This window comes from Lepidothrix coronata, unplaced genomic scaffold (assembly GCF_001604755.1).
Source record: "Lepidothrix coronata isolate B3197 unplaced genomic scaffold, Lepidothrix_coronata-1.0 Scaffold1, whole genome shotgun sequence".
Classification (NCBI taxonomy): domain Eukaryota; kingdom Metazoa; phylum Chordata; class Aves; order Passeriformes; family Pipridae; genus Lepidothrix; species Lepidothrix coronata.
The window spans coordinates 3,634,307-3,652,223 of record NW_016690181.1 but is presented as its reverse complement, the minus strand read 5'-3'; the positions used below and the strand labels follow the sequence as shown (position 1 = coordinate 3,652,223).

General features: G+C 44.5%; 1 protein-coding gene across 2 annotated transcripts in view; it reads left to right on the top strand.

The window, feature by feature from the left end:
* AMBRA1 (autophagy and beclin 1 regulator 1) overlaps window positions 1–17,387 on the top strand; it is a 128,516-nt gene extending 111,129 nt beyond the window's left edge. For both annotated transcript variants that reach the window (XM_017808090.1, XM_017808081.1), the window contains 3 exons: window positions 4,621–4,713; window positions 6,292–6,485; window positions 15,789–17,387. In XM_017808090.1, coding sequence (XP_017663579.1) covers window positions 4,621–4,713; window positions 6,292–6,485; window positions 15,789–16,279 — 778 coding nt within the window. In that variant the 3' untranslated portion in view covers window positions 16,280–17,387. The remainder of the gene's footprint in view (window positions 1–4,620; window positions 4,714–6,291; window positions 6,486–15,788) is intronic.
* Window positions 17,388–17,917: the final 530 nt, after the last annotated feature.

The window sequence follows — 17,917 nt, the reverse complement described above, 5'->3', positions numbered from 1 at the left end:
CAGAAAGCTAAATATTTATGAAGTAGGGCGTTAGAAATTATTGTTTTCCTATCCAGGCAGCTGCTGGGAGGGCCAAACTTCGCCTTGTACTGACAATACCGTTGCCTAGCTAATCATGGGAGCCAGGGATGGGCTTGCTGTGCTGATCATCACAAGCTGGCAGAAAAGATAATGAGCTGCTGACAAGGATGCATCTGGAATCTGGCCAGCATTGCATTGCATTGCATTGCATGAGATACTGTGTGCTGCTTCTTCCTTTCCAAAGCAGGACAATAGATTCCTGTTCCTTAGCATAGTGTCACCTTGCTCTCTGTAGCTCACTCTATTCCCTTGATACAGTTTGAATGGTTTAAAAATGACAAGTTTACACAAAGGAAAGAAAGCACATTTGGGAAATTCAAATACTTTATAAACTAATCTGGTTTTGTATGCTTGCCTTTAGTAATTTTGAATGGACAGTATATTTGAGGAGTCAGTTTTAAGAAGTAATTTCCTTTGTGGAGAAAACGAACTTGGCAGCATGAAAATCAGATGCGCTGCATGTCATCACTGTGCAGCTAGTCTTCTCTGTGTTGAGCTTGCCACAGTCTTCATTCCAGTGATGAAGTTGTGATGATATTTTTAGATGGAATTGCAGGCAGCAATGTCTTAATCAAAATTTAGTTCAGTACAATAGCAAACAAGTGGGCTGCTGTTGGGCCTTTCCGTGTGGCAGGATTTGAAGAGGAGAGCAGTGCATTTGTTCATTGCTGCTGCCTTCCTTAATACTGAAGATGTTTCAAGTGAAAAGGTAGTAAGTGCTATTTATGCCTTCCTGGACATGCATCTGCTACTTGCAAATCATGGATTGTTTTGTCTTGCCACCATGCTCCTGAGCTGTATTGTTATGGTGGAGTTGGGGAACTTTTGTCCTAATCCCTTGTCTCTTCAACTCCCAGTTTTGGATATGCCAGTTGGGGGATTACCCAGATGTCCAAGTCAGTTTGTGCTGACCTGTGCTTTGTCGATTTACTTTTCAAATACTGGTTAAGCCAATGCAGTAAATTGTATTTGAGCTTTCTTGTCATTTATGAGTAATTTTGTCATTAGTTCCTAGTGCTTGGTCCTAGTTTCTTCACGGGGGCATAACTGAGCTGTGTAGATAATACCTTCATGCAGAGAGAGAGGCTGTGCTGCCGAAGTTGTTGGTTCTTGGTACTTAACAGGCTCCACTCTGAATCCTTATTTGACTTTCAGCAAAGCCTGCAAGTCTGTGCCCTTCATCCTCTCCAAGCTTGTTAATAATGTGAGCTGGACACAGGCGTGAAGGAAAAGTCCGTCTCAGAACAGATCCCTGCTGGGAAATCCAGGCTGCGAGCAACTCTGCATATAACAAAGCTAATGGAAATTTCCAGGGAGGGCTTAGAGAGCTTAGTGACAGCCATAAAAGGGAAGAAAGTAAGAACTTGACTAAGTGGACTTCACTGTCCATGACTGACACAGTGTGGAGAATTGCAATTTTTCACCCTAAAGCCCTGGGCCGCAAATGTCCTCCTTACTGCATCCACATCCAACTGGCAACATGCTCCATGCTACACAGAGCTTCTACCTTATGCCTTGAAAAATGTAAAGTGCTTCCAGCATTTCCATGTCTAGAATTTGATGAAGCAAAAGTTAAATGCTTACATTACCTGAAAAATATTCATCTCTCCAGTGTAAGCTTCTATGGAATGAATAGTTAGGCCTTGATTTGCAAATCTCCTGGGAAACGTACTGTGAAAGGCTTGCTCATTTACGAAATTCAGGCAGTATTTTGCAATGGGAGCTAAAAAACCTTTAGGCTTTTTGAAAAGGGAGATTGCACTATTTGAAATAGATGTGGCTAAACCAGAGGAAGTCTTTAAGCTTGACTGAAAATCTGATTTAAACCAAGGTAATTGTGCTTGTCACATGCATGTCGTCGTGTACTTAAGTTGGTTTAAGGTGCAATTATGTGATCAAGTTTCTAGTGTAAGTATGGTGTTAAAACTGGCATTTAGCCCATACAGTAGCAGTATTTATTTGATGGAATCTTTGTTATGATCTTAATATAAAAGATAGTGCCCAACCAGTGCCCTCTGGTAAGTTCAGATATTTCCTTTCCTCGCTGTACCTTTGTGCAGTCTGAAACATCTCTTCTGTAGGCTCAATCAATCATCCAAAGGCTGAAAAATGTAGTAAGGGGCAAGCGGGATTCTGATCTTTGGGCTGTGGAGAGACCAGCGTGAGTCCCGAGTCAGAGATGTGCGGATGTATGACAAAGAGAACAAATATGATGCTGAGGATCTTACTGCTTGAAGTCTTTTGCAAGAGATAGAGTTGAGAAGGGGAAGTTGCTTAGCTGGCCAAAGGAAGAGGCTGCTGAAAGGTAGCAGTGAAGATGCTAACTGCTGCAGTAAGGAGTGCCTGTTTATTCTGAGCCACTTCTTTTGCCCTGCAGGGAGACACACTCAGACCAAACTAAAAAGCCAGATTAAAGTGGTGCTGAGAATGTTGAACTCCCATCATGTCCAAGTGTAGTGACCTCAGCTTAAGCCTGTTCATCAGTGTTCCCAGAGTCAGCAGAAGGAGCAGTTGCAAATCAGTTACCAGCTGCTACAGATCCTTCTTCTGGGAGGAGGAAAGCAAATTCCTCAATTCTCTGGCAGTAAAGCTGTGAAACTCAGTTGATAAATGGCAGCATTTTAAACTAATGTGAAAAGTCATGTATTAAACAGAATGGCTATTGATTTCACCATCTAGGGGAATGTGCAAATTGACAGCATGTAGCTAGAATGGACTTTGCTGTCCAACATCCTGACTGTAGAGTAGTGAGCCTCTGCGGAATAGGTAGGAGCATGGTCGGGAGTTTTTCATCTGGTGTACTGCATGTCAGCTTGGTACTGTGATGCTTTTGTAGAAGTGAAATCGATCTGACTCAAACAAGTGTGTGCGCAGGAGCTGAGCTTTCTGTGTAGTACAGGAACGTGATGTTTGGGGCAAGAGAGGATACGCAGTGTTGCCAGCTCACATTTTGGCCTAGGGAAAGCTTTGTGGTCTTCTGGTTTCTTGTCTCAGGAGCTGGCAAGCTGGTGAAGACGAGTAGGGCACACATAGTACCTTGACGAGAAATACCAGTCATGTACGTGGCTGTGGGGACCATACCTGTTCTTTGTGAGCTGGAAGAAGTGTGGAAGAAGGGGGAGAAGAGCATGGGTCACTTTAGCTCTGTTGTGTAATAGCTGCAGATATCAAGCACACTAGAGTTTTAATGGAAATTTTGTCAACGAGGTCAGAAAGTCTTGCTTGCCTAGGGAGCATGCTACTTACCGGACAGCAAAGTGTGACAGCTAAGCCTCAGTCAATATGTTAGGCAGGGGATGGAGCAGTCAGAGGGACTGTCACGGTTTTAGTGACAAATTACCATCTGTCAATAAACTCAGAAGCCTTTGGAAATCAGCTCTCTGGCAGCTGCTTTCATGGGATGTAATATAGCACAGAGCTAACTCAGCACAAAAAATAAAAAAACAATGACTTCCTGTAGACTCTGTGAGTGGTTTTGTTGACCTAATTTTCTCAGTCTCTTGCCCTGGGTCCCGAGCTGGGGTACTGTCACCCCAACAGCCTAGCCTTAGGCGTCCAGCACACACTGTTTTTCCCATTGCAGTGTGTCTGACCTGCAGCATTGTCTAAGCTGGAGTTCTTGCCAGTTCTGCTGAGACATCTCATTACAGGGACAACAGCTTTCATATGTACATATGTACATATGTACATAGGTCATGTTTGTGCCTGAGCCATAACGAGCTGCCAACTACTTGCCCTGCATCCTTCCTTCAGATTATGAGACTGCAGTTGGCAGTGTGATAGAAGTCCAGCTCTTCAGACACAGTTCCCTTCTGTCTACACAGGACTTTCCCCCCCCCTCACTGCGTTTTTGTGACCACTGCACAGCACTGCTAACTCTCCACCCAGCGCCATCAGGTGTCTGCAGTCTGCATGTGGTGGTACACAGCACCATTAGCTGTGAAATTCAAGTTTGGACTTTTCCAATACACATGTTGTTGATGCAGTACAAACTCTTTCGTGGAAACTTGTTTAAATACATCTGTCCTTGCTTCACAGTGGCTGTCACTGAGCTGGCTGTATAGAGATTTATTTATAGGTAGAATGAGAACCATTTGCAAAAAACCTAAATGTGGAATAAGAGCAGTGTCTTACTGAGCGCTACCTAGCGCAGGAAATGATTGCAGGCACCACGGGGAGAATTGGCCTTTCTATTCCAATTCTTCGTGTAGTCACTTGGAGTTAGGGTAACCTGATTGTGTACACACAATTGTATGTCTTCATTTCCTGAAAATCTCTCTGCTCTAGTTGCTGTGTCTTGGTGTAAATATTGAATTGAGATGAATGAAATATTCCAGAGCAATCTGGTCATACTTTACTCCATGTTTGCAAGGTGGTTTATGGTGATGAGCCCTTTTAATGAAAATGTGAACTGAGTTAGATCTGCAGTTTCTGTAGGGCAGGAATCAACACTGTTATTCCTGTTGTGGGGACGTAATGTCTGCTGGCTGGAATAGTGTTCTGTCACGCTAATGTTTTTTCCTTCTTTGGTGTTTCAAGGGCCTTAAACTCTGGAGTTGAGTACCACTGGGACCAGCTGAATGAGAACATCTTCGCTGCGCATTCCAGCAGCAGGAGCACTGAGCGGCCTGGGTAAGTCTCCTGGATGTGAGTTAGATCTGACCCTTTTCTGCTCTTTTTGTTACATCTGACCACTTCTTCTTTGTTCCCTTACCACTGGCAGCTTTAAATATGCAATTTTCTCCCCCTTTGACATTGTCTGGTTGGGTCACCTAGCATTCTTCCAGCAAGTGACATTCAGTGCCCAAAAGTGCCAGTGATAGTAAAGAACATGTGTCATTCATGTCCCCAGTAACATCCATGAGCAAGCTGTGGGAAGAACACGTGGGGGTTGATGCATCAAAAGCATCATGCAAAGCAAATGGCCTTTGGAGGATAACTGAAGAACAGGGCAGTTCACAAAGGGCAAATCTGTTGGGTGGACCTGGCAACAGATTTTCATCCCTTTAATTTCTGGTCATGAGACAGTTGTTTCTTGGCAGTAAACTCTAAAAATAAAGCTAAATCCCCTGACAGCCCCATTGGCTGTTTCATCCAGTCTGTCCAGTGATGCACATGTTAATTATTCTAAACACAAAGGCGATGCTGCAGTCCCTTGCTTCTTGCTCTGGTGACAAGTACTTCTCTGTAAGCCAGCTGTTCTCAGCAAGAGAGTGATAGTTGTGTTTCTGAATTGTGAGCTCCAGGATCCCAAGGAAATTATGAGCTGGTGTACAGGGCAATGTCTGTGCTGTCCTACAGTCTTGATCCAATCGAGGGTGAAAAATAAACAGTAGAGATTCTTTACTCTGCTGTGTGAGTGGATATTGCCACTGCTTACATTTCTGACAGTACATAATCAGTCCTGTATAATGGACAGCTTGAAGGCAGAGATACTGGTCCAGAATAAACTAGCTCAAAGAGAGAGCTAGAAAAGTGTGACAGTTTTCAAAGCCTTATGGCTTTGAAGGTTGTGAATGAGGCAGTCTTTCCTAGAATCTCTTTGCTATTCCCAGCACTTTCAGGCAGAGGTCAGTTTTGAAAAGAGCGTCCAGCATTGTCAAGGTTCAGCTGTAGCATCATACACTTCAACTGTTCAATTCTGAGAAGCTAATAAGCCTTGAGGTGATTCCTGTTGTTTGCTTTTGAGAACAGTGTTTCTCTTGTCTGACTGGAATGAGCAGAAGTGCCTACTGGAGTGCATTCATGTGTGATGCTGACAAACTAGGAAGTCCAGAAGAGGGAAACGATACAGGCTATGTCTATGGGAGTTGAAACTGCCCTGCCGATGTGTAGGAGGTTTTATATGAGTTTGTGTCTCTGCATTGCACATTGCATTGCCTACCCAATGCAGTGACCCCAAGACAGGTGTTCTGCAGGCTTAATGATACTGCAGAGATATCTCTCTGTGCCTGTAAGACACACTGCTTCTGTGGAAGGGTGAGTGGACTCTATGACTCTGTTGCCGTAAAACTCAAGAGACTAGCTGCTGAGACTGGAGAGGGGTGTCTGTGTGTGTGTAAATAGGTGCAGATTACAATTCCCTCCATCCCTAGTGGCTAGCAGCCTGGTTGGAGTGGAAGCAAGAAGAGCCTCACGTGGATGTTTCAATCTTGCTGGGGCATGTTGCCTCCAATGTTCCTAGTCTTATTTGTTTTTCTCTCTTTTCAGAACCAGCAGAGCCACATGGAGAACAGACAGGGACATGGGCCTGATGAATGCCATAGGTCTGCAACCCCGAAATCCCCCCACCTCTGTGACTTCGCAGGGTACCCAGACCTTGGCGCCTCAGCTGCAGAATGCCGAGACTCAGACAGAGAGGGAGGTACAAGAGCAGGAATCCACCTCTGCAGGGACTGGGGAAGGTAGGAGATCAATCAGTGATTTATCTGACACAGCTTACCTGGTGAATTAGGAGTTTCTGCATAGGTTCCACATGCTGTCAATGCATTTAACACTCCTTTTATCTCTTTGGCAAATATTTCTCCAGCCTAATTTGCCTGTAACCAGGCCAGGATGATCAGGAGAGTGAATCTCTGGCCAGATGAATAGAGAAGCTTTCTTTTCCACCTGCTTTGAGGAGGCAAAATGAACTCTTCTTCAGATCGCTGTGTCTTTGTAGAATCAACTGTACTGCCATCACTCCTCACACATCTCCTGAATTCTTAACCATCAGTAAGGCTGCAAGCTGTTGAGAATTATCCTTTCTGCCTCTGTGTTAGAGTTTAGCTTGGTTCTTCAACTTCTGCAAAATGTGTGCAGCCTTCACAAGCTCAGCATTTGGATACAAAAGAAAATACTGTAAATCGCTTCTCACAAAGCAGCTGTGAGTATTCTGTTTAGTCTGATTGATGAAGTACATGATGGGTGTCCAGCTCAGCTATTCAAAACCGTCTCTAGTGGTTTGCAGTCCAGGAAAACTTACCAACATGTAAAAAGCTGGAAGCTGTGCAATTCCCATATAGTGATAAAGTCACTAGTCTGCTGAAAACATGTTGATTTTGTGCAGGCTTCTTGTCTCAATACTGTAGCATTGTACTTCAATCCAACTCTGAAGGCTTGGCTAGGGAGGAGTTGGGCAGTATATACATATGGAAGACAAGAGAAAATTGAGGAGACAATTTTGAAGTTGTTGGTTCATGATGAACTCACTTGGCTTTGGGAAGCAGCCCACAACATGCCTGTTTGTGCCTCTATGCTTGTTTGTTCTCTGTCACTCTGAAAGATACCTTTTGGTATGTGATTCTTCTACAGTTACTGCTGTGCAGTATCCAGCATGTATGATAAGGCTTTGTGTTTCCCTGATCTCTACTCTTCTGTTCAAAGTTAAGTGGGAAATTCTTGGCCTGGGGGGTTTCTGTCTGCTTATCTCAGCAGAGCTGAAATTAACCTCTCTGGAAAGTTAGTACAGCTGAGGGCATGTAAATAAGTCTGGAACACAGGCTGTCTGGACAACTGCTGATCTCATGGGAACTGGTTCTTCCACTGAATGTGGTCCACAGACTGAAAACAGGGTACAGTGAGGGACTGTCTTGCATCGAGGCCATGGTGGCTGATGCTGCAGACTTTGGGGGTCTTTCTCTGCTCCGTTAAACTAGGGGAATTCTCCAGCGTTGCTTTTTTCTGATGCTGTTCTGCAATCATTTGAAGGTTTCATTAACTTGTTCTTTCTAATTTACCTTTCAATTTTCAAATCTAGATCATGGATTATAACTAGACCGTTAATGAGCTGGGGAAAGGATTGTCCTTTACCAGTGCTTTGGGTGGGGTATCTCTACAAAGAAGGAAAACAGGAAGCATTTGGAAGAAAAGGAGTGTAGATAACAAGCCTAGGATAGAATACTTCTCTTTTTCTCCCTTTCTTTCTTGGAAGAAGGTTGATGAGTTCTCCATTAGGTATGATTTTTGTCTCAGGCATTGACTTACTGCATGTCCCCTTGCAAGTGGGCCTGTCACACTCCTGTCAGCTATATATGGACCTTTAGAACAAAGGAGTTATTCCAGTTCAAACACATGCACTGGAGTTGAGAGGTTTTACCTTATGATTGATCAGTTCCTGTGCCATTTGCATCCTCAGTGGAAATTCCTGTGTAAGGGCTCAAGACCAACTTGAAAGTGAGCTGTGAAGACATTAACAATCAGGAGTATGTAGGATCAAAAAAACCCAACTGTAATCCATAATAGAAGAATAGTAAAAGGACCCATCATGAAGCAAAAAGACAAATTTTCAGCTGCTGCTACCAACACCTGAAGCAGTTAGCCAGGTACTTGTGGCAGCAGTAGTCTGGTTCATCTGAGTCTTTGTGCTTCACATTATGCTTGAACCTCTTTGCACTGCTTGTAATGGTAAGGCTGCTGTTTTTCTGGCACCATGAACTCTTGTGATGCACGTCCAGTGTATTCTGGCAGGGAAGATTAGATGCCATGATGCTTTTCTGATGGCTAGTTTGCCCACTGTATCTACCATAACTCTCTGCCTGTTGAAAATGAAAACATGTTTCCTAATAGCATGATCCAGGTGTCAGGGGCCAAAAGAGGGGGGGCAGGGAATAAAAATAAGGAAGATATGCTGCCACTAGGGTAGGGCAAATTATTAATTGTCTACCAAATGGGAATAAATCTTCCCATAGTACAGTACACCAGGGGCCTGTGAAGATTAATTAGTGTTTTATATGGGACTTTGAAGATGTAAATCACTACATAAAGGCTTAGCAGTATTATCAGCAGTAGAATGGATAAGTCAAGTGTGATTCTGAGTACTGTAAAGGAAAGTGGTTTAGTTATCACCTCCGTCATGAGGGGAAAAAGAACCCTAAACCAACAAAACAAAAAAAACCCCTTGTATGTTAAAAAAAAAAAGGAAAAAGAAAAAAGAAACGCTAGTGCTACCCTGAGAATGGTTTCCTTTCCTATGTCCTGTCAGTCCCACAGTTGTGAGGAATTCTGGCTCAGGGCATTTCTTGTACATATGTGCTTATCATATTAAAAAAAAAAAGTATGCAGAATTGCATCAGGAATCTAATTAAGCTCTGTGCGGGTATAAATAGTTTCCTTTTCTCATGCAAAGCTCTGCGGGGACTTTGCTGCTCTGATTATCTTTCTACCGCCTTTAGAGGTATGAAGAATGAGTATGTGATGACTTTATTAGAATCCCTCAAATGTCTGTATCTTTCTGTTTTGCAGCAGTTGGCTTGTGAACTCTGCTCCACATATAAACTAAAGGTAGTTGGAGTTGAGAGAAAGCTAGGAGAGGTACCAAGATATGCTTAAAACAGTGTTTCAACTGTCTCCTACTTTCTTATAAGCTGACAGACACAGTGGAAATACCGATAGAGTTGTAACTTTGAGGCACTTTTAATTAGAAACAATCCATTGGGAGTTATACTGTACTTTCCCTTGCAAATAGAGGCATGATGGGAGTGGGATCTGTATCCAACTCGCAAATTGAATCTTGCTTAAAAACCAACAAAAATTCTTGATGTGGCCCCAAAGCTTTAACCTTTAGAAATTGTGATTCCCAGTCCAGACTGGGTCAGGCCGTGGCTGTCACTTGTTCAGACTGCTGGATCTGTGGAGTATGGCACAAGTGGCAGGAACTGTCAGTGACTGCAGTTTTGCAAAAGGTGCTGCAGGCTGAAGGAAAGGGACCTTTGCAGAGCTGCGTGACACTTGATGATAGTGCATCCATGCTGTGCCTGGCTGTTGACAGTATATCAATACATCCTTCAGTTCTTAAAGAAAAAAAAATCTACACAAAAAGAAATAACAAAGTAATAAAATAATGGAAAGGCAATTGTCATCTCATTTCCTGTCATCTGCATTGTCTTTGTGACTTAAAATTCATAGGTAGCTCAGTGCTCGTTGTGCACCATACTAACTACTGACATTGTAGCCATCAGAATACTTGCTATCAGTCTATTGCTACTTTGCCTGTCTTTAGGGGAGCAACATGTTAACTACTGTCATGCCATATACAGTTTTTAACCTGTTTGATTGAAGAGTTAATCACCAGCCAATACAAATTTCCATTGTGTCTAACTGTTTTCAGAGGTTGCAGGAGATACTTTTGAGTGGGAAGAGAGTTGTAAACTGAAGGCTTCGGTTTGTAGAATTCAGTCTGTTCAAACTATTGGTAGTGAAAAGACAGCACATGCAAATGAAACTTCCCTGATATAAGCAAAGCATCCTGAGGATGCCTAAGGGGCACTTAGAAGCAGTCAGTGTGCCTGCATGTGGTGTAACTTTTTTAATCTGAGACATTAGGAACACGTGTCAAGGGGCTGCTTGGGCAGGAGTACTCTGGCCCTAGCCAAGCCTCATGAATGCTAACAAAAACCATGTTGTTTTATGTTAGCTGAACACGTTCTTGCAATGCTGTTGTCAGATGTGATGTGACTTCCGTACAATCGATATGGAAATGGGAACCGGGACACCAGGGATCAGCTTCCAGATCTACCTCATGTTCTCCAAGTAGAAACGTGGGTAGATCCCTTAGCCTTTCATCTGCCTGTCCATCTGTAAAATGTGCGTCATGTCCTGTAAAAGTGCAAATTTTGATTTCTCTCTAAAACCCTCTGAAAAGCAGTACCTGAAAAATAGAATCAGGTTCTAAAAGCATGTACTATGCAAACCTTTACAGTGTGATCTACTCGAAGTACTTGGCTCTCTTGGGATTAAATTATGTGGGCTTACAAAAGTAAGTTTCACTCATATGAATCGCCAAGATGAGCTATTGCTGAGAAATTTGTTACAAGTCAAACCAGTTGTGTTTTTTCTGAGTTCTGTGGAGTTGTTTGGATTAACTACCTCAGAAAGGAAGTATGAACATGCTTCTGGGCTTGGTTGGGCAGAAAAGTAACTGGTAGTATTTCTTGTGGCATTAAAGGAGATATGATTATTCATAGTTGGTTATGCTGTGCCGTGACCCTCCCCTTTCTGTTCTTACGCAAGGAGTGAATTTAAAAATGCTGATATTTTTATCTTTGAGCATCTGAATTAGTGGGTCAGCTCACACCTCAGAGCTATTATGCCATTTTCTCTGAAGATTTAGATATCTCTGCAGTGCTTACTGTTAGTTTTGAAGCTTTGTTTGCAAACATGACTGCTAACTACTGCTGGTTTTAGAAAGAGGACAGTTGAAAATGGGGGAAAAAATTCGAAAGCTATGTTAGTATGTTGCACAGCCACAGGGGATCCTGACCTCACCCTCGCTTCTGTGGACTTTGCTTTTTATCAGGTGTGTGCCATCCGTGCCCAGAGATAAACACGTTGTACTCCCTGTAAGTACTTCAGAGACCACTTCGCTTAAAAGTGGAAATACTCCTGCCTTTTGCCCAGCTCCATCGAAAGTTTGCCAGATATTTTGCCTTTGTAGTCTTCTGTGTCAAATTGTTGTCTTGCTGGAGTAGTGTGGCAGAGGACTTCTAAAAACAGATGCATTAGCTAAGAGAATATTTTGTTAAATGTTTGAGCCAGTCAGCTATCTTGACAGAAATTCCCTAGTCTTTGGGATATTTGTTTTCTCAAGAGTAATGTTTTGTTCTGTGTTTGGAATAGATAAGGGGTTTGGACGTCTGGAAAGGTCACTTTGATTACTCTAGAAAGTGTTCGTAGGAGCACAGCACTGTGGACACAACACTGATACTTACTTGTGTTGAAGAAGGAAACCATGGGTGGTGATGTCCTGTCAGGTACAGAACTTGCACCTTATGCAGAAAAAGGTTGACACTGTGTCCAAGATTACTTCTTGCTCTGTGATGGATTTTGCTACAGGGACAGCCTGTGTGGAGGATGAATTGTTATTCTGCAGGTGTTGTGCTTACAGTGCTATTTCACACACTGTAGCCTGGTTTCACACACTGTAGATGGTTAGTTCAGTTTTCTAGAGTTTGTCTGTAGTGCTCTGAGGTTCCTCTATTTTTCTGACCCTAGAAGGTGGGCTTAGAAGAATGAGAGCCTGAGATAAAAGATTTTACGAAGTCTGGGACACCAGAACGTAGTTTTGAACATAAAATGAGAGGAGAGAAATTGCCTTGTCCATATGGAGAATTAGATGTGCTGTCACCTGTCCTACTCCTGCACTGGTTTGAGTTCATGCTCTGGATGTGCCTAAACTCTTTGGAGTGTCACAAGTATGGGATTTCTTTCTGTCCTGGTCTTGTTCAGCTGGAAGTACAGGGAATGTTCAGCAGGCCGCTGCAGCAAGTTGAAACTTACAGCAATCCTCGATGTGGGGTTTACAGCATTTCTGCTGTTTTGGGTAAGTGCCTGTGTGCACACCCTGAACCTTTAGCAAAGGAAGTCAGCTTATTTCACTTGAGCTGAGTACTAATGTAGTCTGCATTGGCAGCCTGGTGAAAGAATGTGTGTGGGAAGTAGGCAGTAGGAACGGGCTGTGTGTGATCTGTGCTGTAGCTCAGCTCAAGGCAAATTGTGCAGGAAGCTTTGCTCTGAACTAGTCAGCCAAAGTCATTGTCGAAATCTGAGAGAGGGGAAGATAATCCCAAAGCAGACGTGCTTGTTGGCTGCTTGAATGGTGAGGCTCACTTCTGGCCCTTGATGGGCTGTCTTTCTGGAATTTCCAACATTGCTGTGTCACTGTGTTTATGAGCTGAAGGCTCATGACTTGCCGATTCACTGATTTCTGCTGTGACATCAGCCCTTGCCTGTTTTCTGAAGAAGCACCAGCCTCAATCAGAAGTTCAGCCATGGCATATGGTAATTCAGGGGCAGGGAAAAGCAAGAGGTGCTGTGGTGTGCTCTGCCTGGATGGACTGCTCTGGTGAAGCACATATTTATAATGCTGAGGAGCATTGGCTGGCTGGGAATCTCTTCTGATTTACTGTTCCAATGCTCCTGTATTGGTCTAGTTTATAGTAAGTGATTTGTTAAGAGCACAGTACCTGCTGTTTCAGGACTTGTGTAGTAGATAAGACTGGCTGGCATGTCTCTAGGCCAGGTTGCAAATTTTGGCTTTCTTAAGCTTCCTCTCTGGACTGGCCACATGGCTGGTAATGAAGTGCTTTCAACTATGCCCTCAGAAGGAAGTGATGACTAAATCCAAAACCATGCTTCTCAAACCTTCCACTTAGTTCTGCTCATGATTAATGCTTCAGTATCCCCTGGCATGCATGCTTTTCACACTGAAGTTTCCAATAGCTTCCTCTGTTCTCAGTCTTCGTACTGGTCAGCCAAGTTCCTAGTTCATGGATCAACCACATCCTAGTTCATCAGCCACATGCTGAACAGGATTTCTCTGCCAGAGTTGTGGGCCAGGCTCCGTCCAGGGGGTATTCTTACTCACTGCTCTAAGACTCTGCTACAGATCCTCACATGGTTACAGGTGTAAACCTGTGTACAGGTTTACTACATTCCTAGCAAAAAGGGATGTGTTCTATTAGTGAGGATTAAATTTGCATTTAATGTCCATAATATTTGTACAACAGGGGAGTACGTCAGCAGACTTACTTGAGGATGAAATAAACTGTATCCTGTGATGAGGGAAGCTGGTATTTCTTGATGCAAGTTCCACTGAACCCATTAGGAAAGGGAATAAGCCATCACTGACTGATTGCACATCTCTACAGTGGCGTGGTGTAGAACTGTGCTGAATACCCTAGCTCTCATATTGGATAACTGATCATAGAATCATTTAGGTTGGAAAAGACCTGTAAGATCGAGTCCAACCTTTAGTCATGTAACTAAATCATAGCACTAAGTGCCATGTCCAGTCATTTCTTGAACAGTTCCAGAGATGGTGACTCCACCACTTCCCTGAGCAGTTCCAATGCTTAACCACCCTTTCAGTGAAAAAATTCTTCCTGGTATCCAACCTGAACCTCCCCTGGCACACTTTGAGGCCGTTTCCTCTTGTTCTGTTGCTAGTTGCCTGGTAGAAGAGGCCAACCCCCACTGACTACAACCTCCTTTCAGGTAGTTGTAGAGAGTATCGGCCTCCTTTTCTCCAGGATAAACACCCCCAGCTCCCTCAGCTGCTCCTCATAAGACTTGTGCTCCAGAACCTTCACCAGCTCCATTGTCCTTCTCTGGACATGCTCCAGCGCCTCAATATCCTTCTTGTAGTGAGGAGCCCAAAACTGAACACAAGATTCCAGGTGCAACCTCAGCAGTACTGAGTACAGAGGGACAATCACTGCCCTGGCCCTGCTGGCCACACTATTTCTGACACAAGCCAGGATGCCATTGGCCTTCTTGGCCACCTGGGCACACTTCTGGCCCATGTTCAGCTGCTGTTGACCGGCACCCCCAGGTCCTTTTCCACTGGGCAGCTTTCCAGCCACTCTTCTCCCAGCCCGTAGCACTGCCTGGGGTTGTTGTGATCCAAATGCAGGACTCGACACATGGCCTTGTATAACCTCATACCATTGGCCTCAGCCCATCAATCCAGCCTATCCAGATCCCTCTGTAGAGCCTTTCTGCCCTCCAGCAGATCCACACTCCCATGCGATTTAGTATCATCTATGAATTTACTGAGGGTGCACTTGATCCCCTTATCCAAATCATCGATAAAGATATTAAACTCCACAGCCCCAAGTATTTTTCTTTTCCTAGTCAGTGTGGCATTTTGGCTTTTATTGTGTTTTAACCCCTCCCTGCATCTAGCCTTGTTGACATTTGTGTTCATTTCCTTGGTGCAAGAGAGCTCATGGCTTTCTCTTCTAATCAGCACTGTGATAACTTTATGGAGGTGGGACTGAGATTTATTTCTTTAATAAGAATCAGCAGGATCCCACTGTGGAATGTTTCTAGCAGTTTATGATTACAGACTGTTCCCCAAATGCTCTGGGTAGGGTTTGTAGCAAAAGAAGGATGTTGGGAAACAGAACTGGGACAAACTTCCTTGTCGTGGGGATTCAGTCTCCTATGTGGACTATTTTTTTGTGAGATTTTGTTCTTCAAAGGTAATCTTGAGCAACAAAGGTATCTGACAGTGGTTCTCTCAGAGCTCAATAGAGCCTGACTATGAAGGGAAGTCTCAAAAATAGAGCAGACAAAGACTGTAGGTCTTGAGATGTTTTTTGCATTCCTCAAAAGATACCAGTCAGGGGAGCAGGAGCATACACACTTGATCTTTCCTTCATCATAGATGATGTGAAAGCACAGACTGTGTTCTCTAGTTGCTGTCTGCTCTTGGCTGCTGCTTATGTCTTCCCTGACTGACACTGGGGACATGGCCATCGTGTCATCTGCCAGGGCTTTTCTCAAACAAGTGAAGTAGCAAAAGGCCACAGATTTCTTTAACACCGTGGTGAAATGTTTGGTTTATTGTAGTGCAAACTGAGGTTTTTCTTCCTGTCCCCATGGAACTGGCAGGATTGTCTCTAAAGCTGTGATAAAACATCCTGCCTCTTTGACTACACTTTTTTCCTCCACCTTTACAGCTAGATAAGAGCTGCTTCTCCAAGGTTTGGACGTGCAAGTCTGTGAGGAATACCTGTGGGAGTGGCTGAGATTTTCTTGTCAGAATTCGGTGCCTTTGTTTGGCACTTAACCAAAAGTTATGGAAATAAAATGTTGGGTTCCCTCTGGAATAAAACCCGTCTTCTATCCGATCATGTGCACACTGGATGATGCATCTACCCAGCATGCCTTCTCCTTGTGTTGTAGTTTGCCTTGTGCACCAGAGTTGCTTCTGCTTTCTTTTGCAGGGGAAGGTCCAGAATATGGAGCCAGTGGGGAGGATGCCCTGAGTAGGATTCAAAGGCTGATGGCAGAAGGTGGCATGACTGCCGTGGTTCAGCGGGAGCAGAGTACCACCATGGCATCCATGGGCGGCTTTGGCAACAACATCATTGTGAGCCACCGGATCCACCGCAGCTCTCAGACTGGTGCCGAGTCCACTGGAGCTGAGGGCACATCAGCACAGCAGTCCACCTCACAGCAGCTGGACACAGAGCTGGAGGGACGGATCCTGTCAGAGTCTGTGCAGCTGGCGGAGCACGGCCTGAGCCCGCGGACAGCCCCTAGCGCGAGTGAAGGACAAAGCGCTGGTGATCTGGACCTGCCAGAGCAGGCCCAGTCCTCCATGGACACCGAGGGACCAACTGAATACAGTGACCTAACTAATAATAACCATCTTCCTGACAGTACCAACTTCTATAGTAATGACAGCACCAGTGGGGAGTCGCGGAACAGGTAGAGATTAAATTGTGTGTTGGTGCTACCCTTGTACTGCTCAGCAGAGACCTGTACCTCACAGCTGGCCAGGAGTTGGAAGACTAGGGACATGTGGCTCTGACAGGATGCTGGCAGTTCAGAGGGCTTCTCTATCCTCGGTGGGGGGGAAAGGGATAAGAATTACAAGGGAAGCCATGGGCAAAAAAGCATACTTAACTTCTAACATTCCCACTGCTGAAGAGTTAACAGGAATACAAACCACGCTGTCTGCACATCATGCGAATTTTGAAGCCCCATGGCATCCTCTGAGTTCAGCCCTAACCCTCCAGTTTGGTGTGTCATCCTTTGTAAAGCCTCTTTCCTTTCCTGTTTCCAGCCCTTTTATGCCCAGGGAACTGATCAGTAGCGTGAGAAAGGGAAAGGGGCCTGCAGCATCCTTCTGGAGACAGGCAGTACTGGGCAAACCCAGGTGTGATGCTCCAGCTCTGTTGCTGGAGTGGAGGAGTCTTCCAGGCCACAGTCCCTCTCCATAGCACAGCACTGCTCCCCGCCAGGGTGTGGTGTTCTGAGACCAGTCCTGCCTATGCTGTGGTCTTTTCTGGGAAGAACTGGGCTTTGCCGAAACATGCATGGCTCATGATATGCTCACGGGTGGGGACCTTTCCTTTTTAGAGAGCTAGTTTAGTACTTGGCAGGAACCTAAGTAGAGCTGCTGTATACATGGGTAGAGGGACAGGGGCTACTGCAGGATGCAGTCAGGATGCAGTTCACACAAGGATGTTCTAAGCTGTGCCAATATTAACATGAATGAGCCACCCCAGTGGTTTCATAGTGCCAGGACTGAGCTGAACCTGCCCTGAATGGTGCAGGAATTGTCTTTCAGCTCCAGGCCAGGATGTGAGGTATTGGTCTGTGATGTAAGGTGTTGCATGTGAAATCTTGACCTTGTACATGTAGTTTCTAGTGGAGAAGTCAAGGCTCTGATATTTTGTTTTTAGTCTCAAATGTGATTTTCCTTTTCGTTTGTAACTCTCCATCCCTAGCAGGCTTGTGGAGGAAGGACAGGGAGAGTGTGAGTGCTAACGAGGGAAACACCAAAGATCAATGTCATTAAAATATGACAAACCCTTGCTTGACCTCCTGTCTTCATTTGTGTGATGGTTGTCTCTGCGTTTGGCCTTGGGGATAGATACATCCGGCTCAGAAGCTCAAGCTAGCTTACAAATGTCAGATGATGATCACCATTTCCCAAGAGGAAAGCAGACTCAGCCTGTGAGTTGAAAGCCCAAAACTGGGAAACAAGGAGGAGCATTTGGGAGTCTTGCTTGTGAATCACCTTTTGACTAGTTTGGAGATGAGTAGGCACCTCTCCAATGCCCATGGTTCAAGTAGGGAGAAAGGAGTGTTTCACCTATCCAGCTTAAAAAGGTATGTAGAGATGCAGCACTACCTTGGGCAAGCAGAGAGTGGTCTGTCTTGCTAACCTCTTGAAGCAGAAAAGGGATGCAGTATCTGACTGTTCTGGTTAAAGGAACGCACACCCCACTGTTACCACTCTCTGGTGAGAGATGTTTCCACTGCTGTCTGAGCACCTGCCAGCAGCTGCTGTGCTCCTGCCCAGCTCCTCTAGATTCTGTGCTGCTAAGACATTATAATAAAT